The 22,697-nt window shown below is 43.0% G+C and overlaps 1 protein-coding gene across 1 annotated transcript; it reads left to right on the top strand.

The window, feature by feature from the left end:
* The first annotated feature begins 9,749 nt into the window (after nucleotides 1–9,749).
* On the top strand, nucleotides 9,750–20,854 carry LOC142070773 (uncharacterized). Its single transcript, XM_075124742.1, has 3 exons — nucleotides 9,750–10,393; nucleotides 10,983–11,415; nucleotides 20,812–20,854. The coding sequence occupies exons 1-3, from the start codon at nucleotides 9,811–9,813 to the stop codon at nucleotides 20,852–20,854; spliced, it is 1,059 nt and encodes a 352-aa protein (XP_074980843.1). The 5' UTR covers nucleotides 9,750–9,810.
* The last annotated feature ends 1,843 nt before the right edge of the window (nucleotides 20,855–22,697 follow it).

Below are 22,697 nucleotides of genomic sequence, written 5' to 3'. Positions count from 1 at the left end.
GGTTTTCCAATAGTCTGGTGAGCTATTCATTAGAGAAGCAGCTTTACCAAAATCCCTTCTGCATTTCTCACTGAAGATCAGAAGTCGAAATCAATTTTAAGGGGTCTATTCCATTGCCCAACACTAAGTATGGAGCATTAATAGGAATTGTTCACGTCAAACTTGATTACATTTGATCTCCACTAGTTATCACTCAGCTCTTATACTCACTCCAGTATGGTTTCCTAGTGAGGGTTGGTCATGTTAAGTGCAATGCAACGGTTATCTGTAAGCACTTTTGTAAGGGTGCCCTGAGGATTGTGTAGCCTACTGATAGCTCTCCAGACTTTAAGAAGCTCTAATTTTATACCAAGTGGAACCTCTTGGATGTTCTGCAGCTTTCTTCAGTGAACAAAAGAGGTGCCCCAGGTTAACTGTAAATGGTGGGTCTCTAGGATTGCTCAGTAGAGCAGGTTTAAAAAAGGGAATGGGCTTTCAGAAAGAAGATCCAGTAAAGTGTGCTGAGTTTTGCCTTCAGTTGGTAAACTGCTCTTTTTTATCCATCTAGTCAGTAGTATTAGATTCCCCATTATTGCAAGAGACTAGAGGAAAATCAAGTAACACTGCTACCAGAGACTTCAGTCGTCTTGCTGAGTACCTCAGGGTGGCCAAGGGAGCAGATGACTCCTGGGGACATTTGCTACAGTATTACCTTTTGACCATGAGCTGTTTGAGTGTGACGGCCAAGCATTCTGCTGTGATAAAATAGTGACGCCAAAACATGTGCGTGGACCTAACGCCTCAGATTTCTTTGACTGGAATGTATTTTCCACATGAACTTAAAGTTGATGGTAAGTGAACAGCGGCTGAAACGTGCACATTTAGGAGCTCTCATGCCTACTGCAATCACCTATGTAAAGAAGCACGCTTACTCTTTTAGATCTTAGGGGATGGATCGTCAAGCTTAGTATCAAAGTAAAGACAAAGGATGAGTGAATAATGCAAAATATTCCAATCAATATTCACTTTACTTTGGAAATGAATTCACCTTGGTCATGTTCACCTCTCCGTTGCATTTGCTTTTTGCCAACATTAAAAGTGATCAAGTTTTGCTGGCAGGGAAGGTAATTTCAAAGGTACATGCACAGATATTTATAGAAGCTGCTTTATAAATGTGTGCATGTGAGCATTCATGCCAGAAGAGCTTGTGTAGTCATTCAGTCAAGGAACAGAAGCAAGGCTGTGATTAGTCTGACCAATCACGACTGATCACAATACCTCAAACGGGAAACATGGAATACATATCAGACAACAGTTCACAATTCAGTCTATAGAGACTTTTTAAAAAAAATCATCAAATAAGAATTTCAGATCAAGAATAAAGGTGAGGAAATAGTCATCTTAAAATATTTTGAGAGCCGTAAAAGAGGCTAAAATGTTTCTGATACATTAGTTACAAGTGAATTGCAGTTGTAATTTGCATGATACTAATCTTAGCATCAGTGTAGTGACTTTCATATTCAGAACACTTTACAAACACGTATAGTAAAAATATTTCACAGATGGGGAAACTGAGGCACATCAAATAACTTGCCCAAGTTGCCTGGGAGAGTCAATTTCAAAGCCACAGATGGAAGGTCCTTAGGTGGAAGAAGCTATGGGACCAGTCCTCCAAGGGGCTCTGTGGGCTTGACTCTGCAAGGTGCTCAGCATCTTTTTGTCACACTGAAATCAACAAAGGTCCCTTGGATTCAAGGTCACTAAGAAATACACAGGACGGGAACAGCTCTTTGCAAGATCAGACAATGTCAGTGCAAAGTATTACAATGACTGAGTTCTGTCACTCTATATTTAGTGCTTCGCAGAGTTGAACATTAGAAAGAGAAACTGGAATGTAGAGAATATTGGAATCATGTATAGAAAATTAGTAATTAAATAATGTAAAGAATATTTGGCCAATTTGCTGAATGTGTTCAAATATTCCCTACATTATTTCATAGATCTGTTATGGCAATGGAATCTATGTACATAGCTGACCTGCTATAATAAGGAAGAATATTTATATCAACATGGGAAGTTAGAGCCCAAGATCATTAAAAAGAACCCTAAGTCAGCTCTAGCTGTGAAGTGCTATAATAATCTTACAACCACAACAGAGCTAATTCCTCCTTTCCTTTCTAAAAAAAATTAATTTAGCCCTATTCAAGAAAAGCATAATAGTACATTAAGGGGGGGGTGGAAGTGGAAGTAGAGAGAGAGAGAATGTAACATATGGAGTATAATAAAACAAGTAATCAAAGCAGAAGTGTTCAAAGACATTTTGTACGGTAGGTGTATTCATTATATATAAAGTGGAGATGCAGCATTATAACAAAAAGGAATAATTGTATTTTTCTGCTCTCCTGGTTGTTTTTGTGGGGTTGTTTCAATTATACTCTGTGACAGGAAGACTCCCTCCAAAGTGTTTGATTTCTCAATAATTTATCATACTCAGGCTGAGAGCCTGAGTGAGGCATTTTGAAAAAAAAATGTTTACATTGAAATAAATACAATGAAATGTTCCTACTGTGTATATTAAACAGTTCCTGTTGATATCTTTTTAAGGATAAAGATGGCTTAAGCTTCAGAGAGAAACCGCTGAAAAGAAACACAGTAAGATGTAGAAGAGAAGAATGGTAGATATAGAGGGAAAGGTAAACAAAGAAGAAAAATCCACTTTACTAAAAATAGCCATTACCAGATAGGAGCTGCTGCTTCCAGAAGAGCTGATCCAAGCAACATGAAGTAGAGAGGATATTGTTATTTGGGACTGAATTGCCTGATAAAAGGAAGAAAAATAAAAGCAAACATTTCAATACAACAAAGAAGATAAGGGATATATTTGTCCAAAATATTTCAGGTTTTGTTTTTAGTTGGCAAGACCAACTAACACAAACTTAGGTTTGGAATTCAAATTTTACAGGAAATCCAGCTTCTCTCCTTGCCCTCTCCTTCCTTTTTCTTGTATTTCTTCATTTATTTGGCTCCGTGTAGATTCTGGATGGTCTTTGCCAAAAGTCTTTTAGGATCCAAGGCATTGTCCCAAACCTTGCCTACATTCTTCCTTTAGGGAGCCCACTGAAATTCCAGCCTGCATGTTTCACCCATGTTCTGGAAGGACCACATTTAGCATTCACTATGCCATTGAGTTTTTCTGCTTTCTGCCAGTACTTTACTGATGCTGAAACCACAGCTAATCATGCTGACCAATAGTGTCTCATTGTTTTCTTGTATTCCCCCATCAGTCTGTCTGTATCCATCTGTTGTTTCTTGTCTTATACTTACATTTAAGTTCTCTGAAGTAGGGATCCTCTTTTTGTTCTGTGTTTGTACAGCGCCTAGCACAATGAGGTGCTGGGTCATGACTGGGGCTCCTCGGTGCTACCACAATATAAATAATAAAATAAATCATGGTGACAATTTGCATCAATCTGTGGTGACTTCCAATGTGGCTTTAAAGTTTCAACCATAATGAATAGATCCTTTGGCTGTCACAGTGATATTTAAAAAGATCCTATAGCTCCATTTGATTGCATTCTTCCTTATGTAAGGCGAGTAAGGAAAATAGCTTAAAAATGTAGTGCATAGAGAAACTAACAAGACAAAATCCTCCTTTTTAAAGAATTGGGGGCAGGAATGGAAACACACACACACACACCCCTTGTTTTCTACTGTTGTTTTGGCACTCAACGTTGTGAAAGCATGTACAGATTAAATCTTCTGTTGAAATCAAAGCCTTTAAATAATTATAGATCATTTTACTGCTGGAAATAATGATGAGATGGTTTCAAGTCACAGTACTAACAAGTGTTAATCATATTTTGGAGCATTGTTCAGATCCGGGTACTCTGAGGCTTGTGTGCACTCTACCGTAATTAAGTTGCACTATCAAAACACTTCCAATAGTTTTGATTTCCTTTAAGTACATGTGACAAGCTGCTATAGTGTCTCTGCGCTGTCAGTGAAATTACCATGTGCAGTACCCGTAGGTGTTTCATATCTGTTTAATGAGAGTGGTGAAACTATAATTACAGTGGATTTGCTCCACTGTGTGATCACAAGAAAACAGCTTTCATTTATGTGAAAAATGAATACAAATCTTTAACATATATTTGAAGAGAAATGACATACTTCTATCAAAATAAAACATTGTCACATTTTGTGAAAGAATCTGATTCAAACAAGTGCTAGGCAAAAAGAAAATAGTGCACAGACTAACGAACACCAGTGATTTACTGTCTGACTTTTGCTAAATATTATAGGTAAAATTTAACACAATGAGCAGCACTTCCTCTTTCCATGAGATCTCATTTTGATGTTTAGTTATGTAGAGAGAAATTGCATGAAAGGACAGCATAGTCTGAGTACTATATAAGCACTGTTGGCAATTCCATAGTTCGGGCTCAGTTGAAATGTGCATTTATAAGAGAACTAAAATCCCTTTGTTTTACAGGTTGTAACAGGGCAGGCTTCACTCCATCCTGAGATCCCACACAAACAGCCTGGGGTGCTTTCTGTTGGTTAGCACCTCTCTGAGTTTTATTTATGTCACCTTCACCAAACCGCCATTGTGATCCTATGCAGCAAGTCTATGTACAGTTTCCCCTAGTCTTCAGCCCTTTCTCCAAGGAAAGAAAGAGCTCTCACCTGAGATCTTATTTCCTCTAGATTCTTCTAGCCTCTTCTCTTTTACATCCTTCCAGTGCTGTATAGCTAGCCTTTCAGCCTATGGGATAAGTAGCTCCTTAGCTCGTCAGCCCCACCTCCTCTAGTCTGGTTAGGTAATTAAGTACTCCACTCCTCCATCAGGCCTTTTCTGGGGAAATTAATTAATGTTTAAGTGAGCAGAGAGGTGGGTCAGCTACCAGTTTTCAGCGCTCTGTCACACTGCTAATGCTCAAATAAATTTGTTAGTCTCTAAGGTGCCACAAGTACTCCTTTTCTACAGTTGTACAATGAAGTCCTGTGAAATCAATCCAGCTGAAAAACAGGCATTAGAGAAGGCAAGTGACACCCTCCCTCCACTCTGCCCCAGTCTATGATAAGACTGAGGATGTGATGTAATTTGTGGCTTTCTTATGTGTCTGAATCTTCCTTTTCCTCTCTCCCCAGTCTCCCATCCTCCTCCTTGGTGACTTCAGTTTTCATGTTGATGTCCCACTTGAGCCATTAGCAGCCTCATCTCCTCCTGTTATTTTATATTATAGATCAACTTTCCCTCTCAGCAAAATAGCTGTTTTGTTGCTTTTGTTAGGTTCTGCATATTCTGAACATGCCATGGCAGGCACATAAATATATAATGCAGGCTGGATTCAATCCATGTATGTTTGGCACTTCTGGCACAGACACTTATTTAAGCCAAGATTTTCCAAAACAGAAGCCAAGCTGTATCCATCCACTGATTTGCCACTTTTATGAGCTAAGGTTGAACTGGGGTTTAAAGCAAAGAGCCAACATTATTTAGACATGCAGCAGGGATACAATTAATTTGTATTTTGAGTTCTAAACATTGATCATGTCATTTTCATATGTACAAAGATGGCAGAAGGGGGAAAGTCTTGTGGCCATTGAGTTTCTCATTTTTCCAGTGTACAGTACTATGACCCTCATTATTACTATGTCACATGCACAGAATTCCATGTCTCATTACACATAAAAAGAGGGTCAGATAAATGAAACAGCAATAAGGAGTTCGTAGATAAAAGCATGCTCTGCGTGTGTGGTACTTTAACTACAGATATAAACAGGAGTACAGCCAACATTATTGCTTACTGTTTCTTCTCTGTGCTGCAGACTTGTTCTCTTCAGAAAATTAAATGGCCTATTAATATATGACCTTATTCCTAAATTATTTCATAAGAGCTAAATGTCAGCAAATAAGCTGCAATTGTTGTTGCCATGGTGAAAGTCATTTTTCTAAGCAACAGTTTTGCACAGAATGTGATTTTTCTAAAATATGTAAACAATTCGGAGTAATAACTATTCCTTAATGCTATTGAATATCCATTGCTTAGGACAGAGGAATGGGAAGGTCAGTGGCATGTGTACTATTTATAATAGAGGCAAATTGCAATTAAATACAAACCACAGCAAAATGCCTATTGATATAATGAATCCCTTTGCTATTCACAATGTGTGTGTGTGTACACGTATATGTACATAGAAAGACACACAGCTACAAAACAAGCCCAACTAGAAGGGAGACCTTGAGGAAAGCAAAATTAAATTGCAAGTTGAGAATGGAAGTGTTTATTAAAAATAATTTTAGAAGTATGATACTTGCCATTAAAAAGTCTAAATTTGCCAATAATAACTTGCTTTTGAGACACCACAGATTCCCATTATGCTTGGGATATATAATAAATGTAATATCTCAGATACTGGTGGTAGTTGGTGGTAACTGTTGACTTCTTAATGTCTTCTACTGTGGATAATGCAAGAAGATTGAAGCCAAGATATAAGCACATGGAGGGCAAGGACTTTGTAAATCCTGGTCTGGTCAATATAGTAGACTTTGATATTTGGTGTATGTTGGGAAGAACACATACTGAGATAAATGTAAGAGGCAGTATGTAATATTCATAGATATTTAATAAGTGAGAGAAATATAGTTTTTGTTTTTTAAATCATGTTGTATAAATTATATTCAAAGATGTTGATCCTGTGTGTATAAGACTGAATTTCAGCATCATAGTCTTCGTATTATTCTTACTAGCATGAGAAGTAAGATATTTCTCTTTTATTCACCTGGAAGAGCTTCTGCTCTGGACTGGGGCACTAGCTATCTTTTATTAAGTTAGTGGGAACTGTCACTGGGTGAGAGAGAGAGAGAGAATGACTCTGTAATCCAGTGGCTAGGGCACCCATGTAAGAGATGGGAGACCCTGTTCTAATCACATTTTATCCAGCATGCAGCAATTTCAACTGAGGGAGCTCCCACCTCAGGATAGTCCATAGATGAGAGGTTAGGGCCTTCTCATGAGACAGAGGAGACCCCCCTGTTCAGATCCTGCAGCCTGGACTTAAGTGTCTATCTCTGAGAGAGAGGTAGGGCTTAGCACACATGCCTGTCGTTGGCATCTCCCATTGGCTAGTGTTAAGTGGCTCCCTGCCTATTGTGCTGGCTTTTTGAATCACAGCCTACAGTACCTATCTCTCCCCATTCATTGTTTAGGAGCCTAGGTCCTTTACTCAGGCATTGTAGATTTCAGTGTTGTTCCTGTGACTTTTAGGCACCTAAAAGTTAGGCACTTGTGATGCTCAGCGTTGCAATGCCTAAGACCCTTTATGGATCCCATTGTTGGTTTCCATTCCCACCCTCCAGTATCTTTCCCAAACAACATCCACCTGCAAGCCAGTTAATGGAGTAAGGCTAAGCCCATTACAATATATTTAGATTCAAAATGAATGTTGGGAGTCCAGCTATAAGAAACCATAACATGTACAAGTCTAACCACTGTATTTGATTATGAATTTATTCTTTATATTCTGCTTGAGGGTTTGGGTCTTTCGTTGGTAACTTTTATGTTTCTTCAGATGGTTTCAGCATCTGTGGCTCCAAGCCTCTGGGTATGATGGGCTCTCTCACAGTATGCCCTTTCTTCCCTACAAACTGAGTTATTTATAACTGCCCCGCCTCTGGCAATCGATGTGAGGTGCCCGAGTTTGGCTTCATATAGGAATTGCTCACATGGCCATTTCTCTGTCCACTCAACTCAGAGTAGCTGCACACCTGCCTTTTCTAAAGCACATTCGTTCAATGAGCACTATGGCAGACCCTCCGAATTATCCTAGGTGCAGCATAGGCAGAAGCAAAGCATTCTTCCATGTATTGCCCATAAGTGGTCTTTACCCTGAACTAAAGCAGCTACCTTTGAGGGTAAGAAGGCACCTTAATTTCACTTACTTGGTCTATCTAGTGCTAATATGCTGGATTTTGTGGGAATTTATCTGCTAAACACTGAGCTAGACCATCGCTAATCCATTCCACAGAGGCAGCTTTGAGATGTTAACAACTATTGGTCAGTCTTGGATTAAAGACAGATCTTCATTTGAGGGATTGAATCCTTGGTCATGGTACTAGGGCAGCTGAAACAAAGCTGTCTGTCAAGGTAGGAATTACACAAACAAACTGCTACTTCAGAAGTTCTTCCTGTGCACTTGAAGGAAGAGCCTTTAGGAACTCTCCTTCACTCTTTTGTCCTATCTGGGCTTTTGCTGTTATCTTCAGAATGCCTTTGTTTTTAATACAAATGGCCAGGAGTGAACCTTTATTTGATATTAACGCAAACAAAAGTATTTTCTCTCACTTCTTGTTGACAGCACTATTTCTGGCTCAGTGCTTACAAAGATTTTTCCGTCGGCCTATCTCAGCATGAGAGTTCTGTCAGCTTGCTGGGGCTAACAAGAACAAGACAAGCAGGCTAAATCTCCTGACAAACCTAGGTAAATGTAAAGGCTAAATTCAAGAGGTACTCAACATATGTGGTTCTGCTATCTTCATCTCACATGCAGCAATACTTCAGCATTTATGAGGGGTGAAGACATCAGTTAATGAGCTCTGGCCTACTGGAGAAGTCCAGTGCCCAGCTTCCTCTCAAAATGTCCATCCCACTAACCCAGAGTAAAAAATAGGCAACGTATTTGCTAATCCCTATATTGGTGCAGTACAAAGGTCTCAGGGACCCTGAAGTCATCAAGATAACAGTAGAAAAGTGTTCAGTTCCCCATAATGTAATGCTGAGTTCAAATTTGCACTTAAAGCAGGGATTCAACCTCTTCATTTTGTATGAAAAATTCAATGTATTCTCCCCAAATTTACAACATTTACTCTCTCAGTGAGGAATAAATTTCTAAGTAAATCCAATAATTATGTAATGAGTTAAAATTAAGAGTAAACTGGGACTTTCATAAATTTGTCATCAATGGCAGTCTTTTTCCATAATCTTGACAGATTAACACAGGCACTTTGAAATTCCCACATTGTTAAAGTTAATTGAAAACTTGTCCATTAGGCTACATATGAAGACAATTATTAATTTGAAGTTAAATTATTAATTACTGTATCTAATTGTTATGATTATATAGGCTATAAACAACTACTGTAAATAGCTCAGGGTTATTCTTTAGTGGGACTATTGTGTAATCGGAGGTAACTCAACCACCTACCAGCTTTGTTCTACAGCTAATTTGCATGCAAACATTCTATTGATTGTAATGTTTCAACCCCATGAGTAAAATTGTACAGATGCGTGAAGAAGATTTCTCATTGGTAGACTAAGAGCACACCTGCTCTTTATAGCTCCGTGGTTACATACTAGCTTGGATACCAGAGCTTGAAAAGCTTCCCCTATCTCTGCTGCCTCAGCCCTATTACACATTGAGACCACTCTGCTAGAAGAATGAGGCAGAATGGGAGGATCCCTTCAAGCACTGAGCCCTGGTCTACACTAGGACTTTAGGTCGAATTTAGCAGCGTTAAATCGATGTAAACCTGCACCCGTCCACACAATGAAGCCCTTTATTTCGACTTAAAGGGCTCTTAAAATCGATTTCCTTACTCCACCCCTGACAAGTGGATTAGCGCTTAAATCGACGTTGCCGGCTCGAATTTGGGGTACTGTGGACACAATTCGATGGTATTGGCCTCCGGGAGCTATCCCAGAGTGCTCCATTATGACCGCTCTGGACAGCACTCTCAACTCAGATGCACTGGCCAGGTAGACAGGAAAAGAACCGCGAACTTTTGAATCTCATTTACAGTTTGGCCAGCGTGGCAAGCTCCAGGTGACCATGCAGAGCTCGTCAGCACAGGTGACCATGATGGAGTCCCAGAATCGCAAAAGAGCTCCAGCATGGACCGAACGGGAGGTACGGGATCTGATCGCTGTTTGGGGAGAGGAATCCGTGCTATCAGAACTCCGTTCCAGTTTTCGAAATGCCAAAACCTTTGTCAAAATCTCCCAGGGCATGAAGGACAGAGGCCATAACAGGGACCCGAAGCAGTGCCGCGTGAAACTGAAGGAGCTGAGGCAAGCCTACCAGAAAACCAGAGAGGCGAACAGCCGCTCTGGGTCAGAGCCCCAAACATGCCGCTTCTATGATGAGCTGCATGCCATTTTAGGAGGTTCAGCCACCACTACCCCAGCCGTGTTGTTTGACTCCTTCAATGGAGATGGAGGCAATACGGAAGCAGGTTTTGGGGACGAAGAAGATGATGATGAGGAGGAGGTTATAGATAGCTCACAGCAAGCAAGCGGAGAAACCGGTTTTCCCGACAGCCAGGAACTGTTTCTCACCCTAGACCTGGAGCCAGTACCCCCCGAACCCACCCAAGGCTGCCTCCTGGACCCAGCAGGCGGAGAAGGGACCTCTGGTGAGTGTACCTTTTAAAATACTATACATGGTTTAAAAGCAAGCATGTGAAAGGATTACTTTGCCCTGGCATTTGCGGTTCTCCTAGATGTAGTCCTAAAGCCTTTGCAAAAGGTTTGTGGGGAGAGCAGCCTTATTGCGTCCTTCATGGAAGGACACTTTACCACTCCAGGCCAGTAACACGTACTCGGGAATCATTGTAGAACAAAGCATTGCAGTGTATGTTTGCTGGCATTCAAACAACATCCGTTCTTTATCTCTCTGTGTTATCCTCAGGAGAGTGAGATATAATTCATGGTCACCTGGTTGAAATAGAGTGCTTTTCTTCAGGGGAAACTCAGAGGAGCCCATTCCTGCTGGGCTGTTTGACTGTGGCTAAACAGAAATGTTCCCCGCTGTTAGAAACAGGGAGCGGGGAAGGTTGAGGGGGTAGTCACGCGGTGGGAGGAGGCAAAATGCGACCTTGTAACGAAAGCACATGTGCTATGTATGTAATGTTAAAAGCAAGCTTTACCCTGAAAGAGTGTAGCCACTGTTTTATAAAATGTGTCTTTTTAAATATCGCTGTCCCTTTTTTTTTTCTCCACCAGCTGCATGTGTTTCAATGATCACAGGATCTTCTCCTTCCCAGAGGCAAGTGAAGCTTAGAAAGAAAAAAAAACGCACTCGTGATGAAATGTTCTCCGAGCTCATGCTGTCCTCCCACACTGACAGAGCACAGACGAATGCGTGGAGGCAAATAATGTCAGAGTGCAGGAAAGCACAAAATGACCGGGAGGAGAGGTGGCGGGCTGAAGAGAGTAAGTGGCGGGCTGAAGACAGGGCTGAAGCTCAAATGTGGCGGCAGCGTGATGAGAGGAGGCAGGATTCAATCCTGAGGCTGCTGCAGGACCAAACCAGTATGCTCCAGTGTATAGTTGAGCTGCAGCAAAGGCAGCTGGAGCACAGACTGCCACTGCTGCCCCTCTGTAACCAACCGCCCTCCTCCCCAAGTTCCATAGCCCCCAGACGCCCAAGAACGCGGTGGGGGGGGGCCTCCGGCCAACCAGCCACTCCACCACAGAGGATTGCCCAAAAAAAAGAAGGCTGTCATTCAATAAATTTTAAAGTTGTAAACTTTTAAAGTGCTGTGTGGCATTTTCCTTCCCTCCTCCACCACCTCTCCTGGGCTACCTTGGTAGTCATCCCCCTATTTGTGTGATGAATGAATAAAGAATGCATGAATGTGAAGCAACAATGACTTTATTGCCTCTGCAAGCGGTGATTGAAGGGAGGAGGGACGGGTGGTTAGCTTACAGGGAAGTAGAGTGAACCAAGGGGCGGGGGGTTTCATCAAGGAGAAACAAAGAGAACTTTCACACCGTAGCCTGGCCAGTCATGAAACTGGTTTTCAAAGCTTCTCTGATGCGTACTGCGCCCTCCTGTGCTCTTCTAACCGCCCTGGTGTCTGGCTGTGCGTAACCAGCAGCCAGGCGATTTGCCTCAACCTCCCACCCCGCCATAAACGTCTCCCCCTTACTCTCACAGATATCGTGGAGCACACAGCAAGCAGTAATAACAGTGGGAATATTGGTTTCGCTGAGGTCTAAGCGAGTCAGTAAACTGCACCAGCGCGCCTTTAAACATACAAGTGCACATTCTACCACCATTCTGCACTTGCTCAGCCTGTAGTTGAACAGCTCCTGACTACTGTCCAGGCTGCCTGTGTACGGCTTCATGAGCCATGGCATTAAGGGGTAGGCTGGGTCCCCAAGGATAACTATAGGCATTTCAACATCCCCAAAGGTTATTTTCTGGTCTGGGAATAAAGTCCCTTCCTGCAGCTTTTGAAACAGACCAGAGTTCCTGAAGATGTGAGCATCATGCACCTTTCCCGGCCATCCCACGTTGATGTTGGTGAAACGTCCCTTGTGATCCACCAGAGCTTGCAGCACTATTGAAAAGTACCCCTTGCGGTTTATGTACTCGGCATCTTGGTGGTCCGGTGCCAAGATAGGGATATGGGTTCCATCTATAGCCCCACCACAGTTAGGGAATCCCATTGCAGCAAAGCCATCCACTATGACCTGCACATTTCCCAGGGTCACTACCCTTGATATCAGCAGATCTTTGATTGCGTGGGCTACTTGCATCACAGCAGCCCCCACAGTAGATTTGCCCACTCCAAATTGATTTTCAACTGACCGGTAGCTGTCTGGCGTTGCAAGCTTCCACAGGGCTATCGCCACTCGCTTCTCAACTGTGAGGGCTGCTCTCATCTTGGTATTCATGTGCCTCAGGGCAGGGGAAAGCAAGTCACAAAGTTCCATGAAAGTGCCCTTACGCATGCAAAAGTTTCGCAGCCACTGGGAATCGTCCCAGACCTGCAACACTATGCGGTCCCACCAGTCTGTGCTTGTTTCCTGAGCCCAGAATCGGCATTCCACAGCATGAACCTGCCCCATTAGCACCATGATGGATGCATTGGCAGGGCCCATGCTTTGAGAGAAATCTGTGTCCATGTCCTGATCACTCACGTGACCGCGCTGACGTCGCCTCCTCACCCGGTATCGCTTTGCCAGGTTCTGGTGCTGCATATACTGCTGGATAATGCGTGTGGTGTTTAATGTGCTCCTAATTGCCAAAGTGAGCTGAGCGGCCTCCATGCTTGCCTTGGTATGGCGTCCGCACAGAAAAAAGGCGCGGAATGATTGTCTGCCGTTGCTCTGACGGAGGGAGGGGCGACTGACGACACGGCTTACAGGGTTGGCTTCAGGGAGCTAAAATCAACAAAGGGGGTGCCTGTACATCAAGGAGTATTTCAGGCAGGACTTCACGGAGGGTTCCAATAAGAAATGGTGCACCTAAGTTATCGTTCTTATTGGAACAAGGAGGTTAGCCTGGCCTCTGATTGATACATGGCTAGATTTACCTAGCTGCACCTTCTCTGTGAATGACTGCAGTGTGACCTAGAGGAATGAGTCCCCTAGACAGGGGAGGAGGCAAATGAGTAGAAAACAAATCTGGTCTATTTCTTGTTTTGATCCACTCCATCTATCTTTTACATCTTTGGCTGGCAGCAGACGGTGCAGAAGGACTGCATGCCATCCACATCTCATGGCTGCTCGGCAGAAGATGGAACAGTACGACTGCTAGCCATCCCCATCTCTTGCCTGCCTGGCAGAAGATGGTACAATACGACTACTAGCAATCCTCATCTCTTGCCTGCCTGGCAGAAGATGGTACAGTACGACTGCTAGCAGTCCGTATCGCCTGCCCGCTCACCATAAGACGGTTCAATAGGACTGACTGCAGGACTAAAGAGAATGACCTGCTCAAGTCACTCCAGATTTAGTCCCTGCGCCCATGTCTGCCCAGGCGCTCCCAGCCGACGTGGCCAGGAGCACCTCGGACACGACGAGGACGACTACCAATCGTATTGCACCGTCTGCTGCCAGAAGGCAATGGGTTGCTGCTACTGTGCAGCAAAGCCGTACCGTGTCTGCCAGCACCCAGGAGACATAGGGTGACGGTTACCTGAGCGGGCTCCATGCTTGCCGTGGTATGGCGTCTGCACAGGTAACTCAGGAAAAAAGGCGTGAAACGATTGTCTGCCCTTGCTTTCACGGAGGGAGGGAGGGAACGGGGGGCCTGACGATATGTACCCAGAACCACCCGCGACAATGTTTTAGCCCCATCAGGCATTGGGATCTCATCCCAGAATTCCAATGGGCAGCGGAGACTGCGGGAACTGTGGGATAGCTACCCACAGTGCAACTCTCCGGAAGTCGACTCTAGCCTCGGTACTGTGGAAGGGCTCCGCCGAGTTAATGCACTTAATGCACTTAGAGCATTTTCTGTGGGGACACACACACTCGAATATATAAAACCGATTTCTAAAAAACCGACTTCTATAAATTCAACCTTATTCCGTAGTGTAGACATACCCTGAGTCATTGGGATTCTGGGACTGGGCTCTCCCTGCTCCTCTTTTGCAAAGCACCAATCTCAATAGCAATCTATTAAACCAATTTCAAATTAAGGCCACATTCACTAATACAGAAGAAACTGCACCATCTGTTCAAGAAACTCCCTAAAGATACACAAGAACAAATCCACACAGACAAACCCTGAGAGCCCCGACTTGGGGTATTCTATCTGCTTCCCAAGATCCATAAACCTGGGAATCCTGGATGCCCCATCATCTCAGGCATTGGCACTCTTACAGCAGAATTGTCTGGCTATTTAGACTCTCTCCTCAGGCCCTACACCACCAGTGCTCCCAGCTATCTTCGAGACACCACTGACTTCCTCAGGAAACTACAATCCATCGGTGATTCCAGAAAACACCATCCTAGCCACTATGGATGTAGAAGCCCTCTGCACCAACATTCCACACAAAGATGGATTACAAGCTGTCAGGAACAGTATCTCTGATGATGTCATGGCAAACCTGGTGACAGAACTTTGTGACTTTGTCCTCAGCCACAGCCATTTCAGATTTGGGGACGATTATACCTTCAAGTCAGTGGCACTGCTATGGGTACCTGCATGGCCCCACAGTATGCCAACATTTTTACGGCTGACTTAGAACAATGTTTCCTCATCTCTCGTACCCAAGTGCCCCTCTTCTACTTGTGCTACATTGACAATATCGTCATCATCTGGACCGACAGGAAGGAGGCCCTTGAGGAATTCCACCGAGACTTCAACAATTTCCACCCCATCATCAACCTCATCCTGGACCAGTCCACACGAAATCCATTTCCTGGACACTACAGTGCAGATAAGGGATGGACACATAACCATCACGCTATACCGGAAACCTATTGACCACTATACTTACTACATGCCTCTAGCTTTCATCCAGAACACACCACACAATCCATCGTCTACAGCCAAGCCCTAAGATACAACCACATTTGCTCCAATTCCTCTGACAGGGACTGACACCTTCAGGATCTCTTTCAAGCATTCTTAAAGCTACAGTCCCCACCTAAGGAAGTGGAGAAACAGACTGACAGAGCCAGATGGGTACCCAGAAGTCACCTACTACAGGACAGGTCCAACAAAGAAAGTAATAGAACACCACTGGCCATCACCTACAGCCCCCACCTAAAGCCTCTTCCGCACATCATCAGGGATCTACAACCTATCATGGAAGACAATCCCTCACTCTCACAAACCTTGGGAGGCAGACCAGTCTTCGCTTACAGACAGCCCCCCAACCTGAGGCAAATACTCACCAGCAACCACACAACAGAAACACCAACCCAGGAACCATCCCCTGCAACAAACCATGTTGCCAACTCTGTCCACGTACATACTCAAGTGACACCATCAAAGGACGTAACCACATCAGCCACACAATAAGGGGCTCGTTCACTTGCACATCCACTAATGTCATATATGCCATCATTTGCCAGCAATGCCCCTCTGCCATGTACATTGGCCAAACCAGACAGTCTCTGCGCAAAAGAATAAATGGACACAAATCTCACATCAGGAATCATAACATTCAAAAACCAGTAGGTATCCTGTTGTTAATTGATTTATCTTGTTAGACTGACCTCAGACTTGGTAATGCAACCCCCATTCTTGAAGGTCTTCCAAAAGTGCAATAGAGGGTGGTGCTTAAGAACTTCATTAGCCAAGTACTCCCCACAGTCTGACCACTTGCGGGAGTAAAGTGTGTGGCGGTTAACCTCAAAACCAGTATTTATGAAAGACCTCACAAACAGTGAAAATAGTTGTTAATATATGATTAACTCAGTAGACTGTGGGAATGTCCACACTGCAATTAAGAACCCGTGACTGGCCCATGGTAGCCAGCTCGGGCTTTTGGGGCTTGGTCTGCAGGACTGTTTTAATGCTTTGTAGACTTCTGGGTTTGGGCTGGAGCCCAAGCTCTGAGACCTTCCCACCACAAAGGGTCCCAGAGCCCAAGCTCCAGCCCAAGCTTGGAAGTGTACACCACAATGAAACAGCTCCACAGCCTGAGTCAGATGGCACAGGCCAGCTGCAGGTTTTTCTTTGCTGTATAGACATACCAAAGGATGGGAAAGAAAACAGACAGAAGAGTGAAGTGACTGGCCAAAGACCACACAACAGGCCAGTGGTACAGCCAGGAGTAGAGCTCCAACTTGCTGACTCCCAGTCCACTGTCCTAGTCTTGTCATATTTAAGGCCCCAGTGTAGGAAAGCACCTGAGCACATACTGAATGGTAAGTATGTGCCAAGTGCACTGCTGAACTGGGGACTAAATCAATAGCAACACTCAAATTGACTAGGTTGGAGGCAGCGCTCCAGCCAGTAGGGGCCGATACCGTAGCAGCTGCAGCAGGGACCTCCTGATGACACGGATCATATAATCTACGTGTTTTCTATAATCTCTGCTCTGAACATTCTTCCCCAACAGCTTACTAGCTCTTTGTTAGAAGGCCTGCCCCCCACTAGTCTCCTCATCTCTACCTACCCCCTTCTGCTATCTATGCTTTATTCTTTCCCTCTATTGATCTTGCTCCCTTCACTGTCCCCTGTCTCTTCTTTTTGTCATTCTGTGCAGTTAATTTTCACCTAACAAAATCCCACTGGTTTTATTTCCCCCAATGAAATAAAACCAAACCAACAACCTCATGGAATTAACATGATATTTGTATTCTCTGCTCACTCGGCTTGTATGTTGCATTGCTTTCCGTCACTCCTTGTCTGTCTTCTCTATTTAGACTGTAAGATCTCTCTCACTCTGTACGATGCATAGCAAAATGGGGCCACAGTCTCAGATAGCACCCTTAAGCACTACAAAGATACAAATAATAATAGACTTCCATGGGATTAGACCATAAAAACTAATTGCTCTCTCTTTTCTGCACCTAGTTTTTCTTTCCTGGAATAGTGTTTTTTTTTTTCTTTCTCTTCCCACAATGAGTAAGCTTCAGCTCGCGCTATAAGCTCTTTGGGGCTTGGACTTTCTCTTTGTTATATGTATGTTCAGCTGTGACAGAGTGGGAATAGCCTAGAGCTAGCTCACCAGTTTGTGTGCTTTGTTTGTGCCAAATTGGGAGATAATTCATTAGGACTGGGTGAATAACCAATTAACAAGGCAATTCAGCGGGTCAGCTGGGGATTGTTAAATGGGAGATAGAAAGAGACAGAGGGAGGCTGGAAAGAAGGGCAAAGAAGCCTGGCGTCTCAGAGACCTCTCTCCCCACCCTCTCACTCTGTGCTTAGGGGGTACATTGAAGCTTGGGAAAAGCCTTATGGTGACGGGCCATGAAGCTTCATGAGAAGTTGTAAATAAAACACACTGTGTTGAACGTACATGAGAGCGTAGGAGGAGTGCATGCAAAGAGAAATGCGGACTGAGGGAGCATGCATGGTGACGCTAGCACAATGGTGCTTTGGCCTCTTGATGCTACAGAAACACAGGCACTAAATAATAAAAGATGTTGCAGCTGCAGAATTGACCTTTTTCTTTTATTTCTCTCTGTCTTGAGATAGAAATTTGGCTTCATTGACAGTGAAAACTTGCAAAAAATCTTCAAAAAGTCACCGTGTTTACTTATTGAATGAAACTTTCTGCTGGGCTTTGGAATGTAGGAAAAGGGATTCTGCTCTATCTTCCAAACGAGATATGTCTGTCTTGTGCCTCACTAACTTTTCATCTCACATCTATAACAGTCTTTTCCCCCCTTCTCTGTAGATCTTAAATTCTCTAGCCATCTTTTATTTTCTTCTGATTATGCTATTTCAATGCTTTTGGTGGTTTTGAGATAGACTTTCAGGTTTCATTACTATATTATATAAATGTAACAAGTATTTATAACTAAGATATACAAGATAGGATATAGGTAGCAGAGGCACTGCCAGACGCTTCAGAGGGGAATGAGAATTTTGACCTTGATGACAAATGAGGCACTCACAAAATTTGGTGATGGGCAGAATTTAAAAATCAAGACAGAGAATGAAGCTGGTGAAAGGATTCAAGCAGTGTGGTAACATAATCAGAACAGGAAAGAAATAAGATTTTGGAAGGCAAGTATCATAGTGGCAAATTGGGTCCAAAAATTTAGAAAAGTCCTAATTTTCTAGACATGACCTGGTCTCAGGAGTCCCAATTAAAATATTTTAATACCTTTTACATTATATCAGGTTTCATTGCATGCAGTGTTACATGCTGGTTTCCAGCACGTTGCTCTCTTCTATTTCATCATGGCATGCTAAGACATAAATCATTTTTATTGTAATACCCACAGGCTATTTACTCTTTCATCATGTTGTCATTAAACTTCAGTCTTGTTACTAGTACATTAGATGTCACCTGGCCCTATATTTATTGGAAACGAATTTGAAATAGACTGAATGATTCAGGGGACTGATAATGTTTTGTACCTTTTAGGTCAATGGTTCAAGTCTATCAATTTAGTGGTGATCTGTGTCGGTGGCCTCTGCCCAGTTCCTATTAGACAGGTGTCCAGCTGAGACACCAAGAACACAGCTGGTTCTAATTGGCACCCTTTATAATAGATTCTGAGCAGCAAGGCCAAGGCTAAATAAGTATGGAAAACTAACTAACCCCTAGAGGTGGATTTGCCAAGGCAAGACTGAAACACGCTGGTGGCGCAAATAAGGAATCTTGCAGTTCATCTGTGGGTACAAGAGTATCATCTCCAAGGCTATCAACCAACCACCTTTGAACCCCATCACCATGAAATATCACTCAACAAATTAAAATCTCTCTCTCTCTCCCTCTCCCCAATTTTTAGCCCTTGGAAGCATAAATATAGGCACTTAGGTCTATAGTTAGTCACCTAAATAAGCGGCCTAATTTTCAAAGGTTCTGAGCACTTTAACTCCCATTGACTTCACTGAAAGCAGTTAGGCTATTTAATGGAAATTTTCTGACACTTATAGAAAGCAAGAAAAGACTATAGCTGCTCTTCTGCCAGTATAATTGTACCTAATTTACATGAGAAAGGTTGAAAAATAAAATTTTAAATGTCTAATTTAGTTTTGTGATTGAACTCTGAGTTGATGATGAGGCACATAAGGAAAGAAATGATAAATTTGTCTCTTAATTTCACAATAAACCGAGAGAGTATGCTGTTTAAAAAGATGAAAAAATAAATACAGGTAAAGTATTTGATCTTGGGAGAAATTTGCCTCAGAGGTGGGAGGAGAATATCGGGCTACAAATATAACATTTTATTTTTGAAAGTGTATAAATAACTTCAATCAGCAATTGACAAATTTCAGATGTTTTGGTAATTTGTTTTGGATTAGCTTCAACAAAATGTGCAATCTTATCCAAACCTTGCAGCAGTTTTATCTCTATTATTATTTATTATTAGTTGTAGTATTTATTTTCTGCCACTTGCCTGCTGGGTGATGTTGGGCAAGTCACCTCCCTGCTATGTGCCTCAATTTCCACATACATAAAATGGGGATAAGACTTGACCTTTGTAAACTGCTTGAGCTCTAGTGATGGAAAATGCTGTATCAGAGCAAGATGGTATTATTATATATTTATTATTAAGTATTATTTTATTTGTATGAAAATAGCACTTAGGCATCCCAACTGAGATCTGGACTCCAGCTAGACATTGTTTACAGATAGCGTAAGAGTCAGCTCTTTAAGACAGGGCCTTACAGTCTAAATAGGCAACCTAGACAAAGGGTGAAACAAATTAAATAATACCTCAGTTTTACAGATGGGAAACTGTGGCACAAAGAGATTAAATGATTTATCGAAGGACATACAAGAAGTCTGGGATGAGCCAGGAATTGAATCCAGATAACTTGAGTGGTCTGTCCAGTACCTTAGCCACAGGACTATCCAATATGTCAGTGCTAGGGTATAGGAAAAATTCAGTGTGGAAGAGTAATATAGTACAGTTGGGACCCAGTCACAAAGGATGGATTTGGATAAGGTAAGCTATCCACTAAACCAAAAGCCCAGAGGGAGGATGACTGTTGTTACAGGGAGCAGTGATATCTTTCTTTGTGCCTGGCCGCTTCTAACAGCTAGCAAGACAGGAGTGGGGCTGTGGTCCCACTTGTCCCCTGCTCCTTGTGGAGCTACAGATGCTGTTCTTGTTCACTTGAGCTTTGTAGCCCTCATTCAGCAAAACACATAAATTGATGCTTAACATTAAGCACAGGCTTAACTCCCATTGACTTTAATCAGCTTTAAGTCTGTTTTTCAGTGCATTGTAAAAGCAAGAACTGCCATTGTGCCTTGCCTCTGTACAGCAGCATAACGGTGAGAAGAAGGCTCCTTTCCCTCTCTTGTTCCTTGTCCCCCCTCTTGCACCTGCCAAGCTCAACTTGGATCTTTAGTTTTTCCATATGTTAATCTACAGGTTTTGGGGAATCAGTCTGACAGTTACTTGCTTTTGCTTTACAGCTGTTTAAATAATCTTAATTCATATAAATTTGCAGGTTAAAAGAGGATTCTGTTCAACCTGATCTCACTACAACATGAGGCTATTGTACCAAAAAAAAAAAAAAGAAGCTGCATTTCCCCCCTTCCTACAGAAGCTTTTTAAAGATGGAAGTCATTATTTGGAAACGCTTCTACAATACTGCAGAGGAGCCTATAGCTTAACTTTCTGCTGACAGTCATTTTTTTTTTTAAGAGTAGGTACCCATGGCCTCCTACTAATCAATAATACCTTCTGAGTTACTTTTTTTGAAAGACAGTAATAAAGAACACAGAGTCTGTTTTTTAACTGATGGGAGAAAGGCCAGGAGGATAAACTTTTTGCAGATTTCCCAGTCAGTTGAAATACCTGGTACTATTTCTATAACAAGTGACAGGTTTCAGAGTAGCAGTCATGTTAGTCTCTACTCACAAAAAGAAAAGGAGGACTTGTGGCACCTTAGAGACTAACCAGTAAATAAATTTGTTAGTCTCTAAGGTGCCACAAGTGCTCAAGAAACTCCCTGAAAAAGCACAAAACCAAATCCGCACAGACACATCTCTGGAAACCCGACCTGAGATATTCTATCTACTACCCAAGATCCATAAACCTGGAAATCCTGGGCGCCCCATCATCTCAGGCATTGGCACCCTGACAGCAGGATTGTCTGGTTATGTAGACTCCTTCCTCAGGCCCTACGCTACCAGCACTCCCAGCTATCTTCGAGACACCACTGACTTCCTGAGGAAACTACAATCCATCAGTGGTCTTCCTGATAACACAATCCTGGCCACTATGGATGTAGAAGCCCTCTACACAAACATTCTACACAAAGATGGACTAGAAGCCATAAGGAACAGTATCCCCGATAATGTCACAGCAAACCCTGGTGGCTGAACTTTGTGATTTTGTCCTCACCCATAACTATTTCACATTTGGGGACAATGTATACCCAAATCAGCGGCACTGCTATGTGTACCCGCATGGCCCCACAGTATGCCAACATTTTTATGGCTGACTTAGAACAACGCTTCCTCAGCTCTCGTCCCCTAATGCCCCTACTCTACTTGCGCTATATTGATGACATCTTCATCATCTGGACCCATGGAAAAGAAGCCCTTGAGGAATTCCACCATGATTTCAACAATTTCCATCCCAACATCAACCTCAGCCTAGACCAGTCCACACAAGAGATCCACTTCCTGGACACTACGGTGCTAATAAGCGATGGTCACATAAACACCACCCTATACCAGAAATCTACAGACCGCTATTCCTACCTACATGCCTCCAGCTTTCACCCAGACCACACCACAAGGTCCATTGTCTACAGCCAAGCTCTACGATACAACCACATTTGCTCCAACCCCTCAGACAGAGACAAACACCTACAAGATCTCTATCAAGCATTCTTACAACTGTAATACCCACCTGCTGAAATGAAGAAACAGATTGACAGATCCAGAAGAGTACCCAGAAGTCACCTACTACAGGACAGGCCTAACAAAGAAAATAACAGAATGCCACTAGGCGTCACCTTCAGCCCCCAATTAAAACCTCTCCAACGCATTATCAAGGATCTACAACCTATCCTGAAGGACGACCCAACACTCTCACAAACCTTGGGAGACAGGCCAGTCCTTGCCTACAGACAGCTCCGCAACCTGAAGCAAATACTCACCAGCAACTACATACCACACAACAGAACCACTAACCCAGGAACCTATCCTTGCAACAAAGCCCGTTGCCAACTGTGCCCACATATCTATTCAGGGGACACCATCACAGGGCCTAATAACATCAGCCACACTATCAGAGGCTCGTTCACGGGCACATCTACCAATGTGATATATGCCATCATGTGCCAGCAATGCCCCTCTGCCATGTACATTGGTCAAACTGGAC

This window comes from Caretta caretta, chromosome 2, assembly GCF_965140235.1.
Source record: "Caretta caretta isolate rCarCar2 chromosome 2, rCarCar1.hap1, whole genome shotgun sequence".
In the NCBI taxonomy this organism is placed as follows: Eukaryota; Metazoa; Chordata; order Testudines; family Cheloniidae; genus Caretta; species Caretta caretta.
This window is presented reverse-complemented; position numbering and strand designations above follow the sequence as displayed.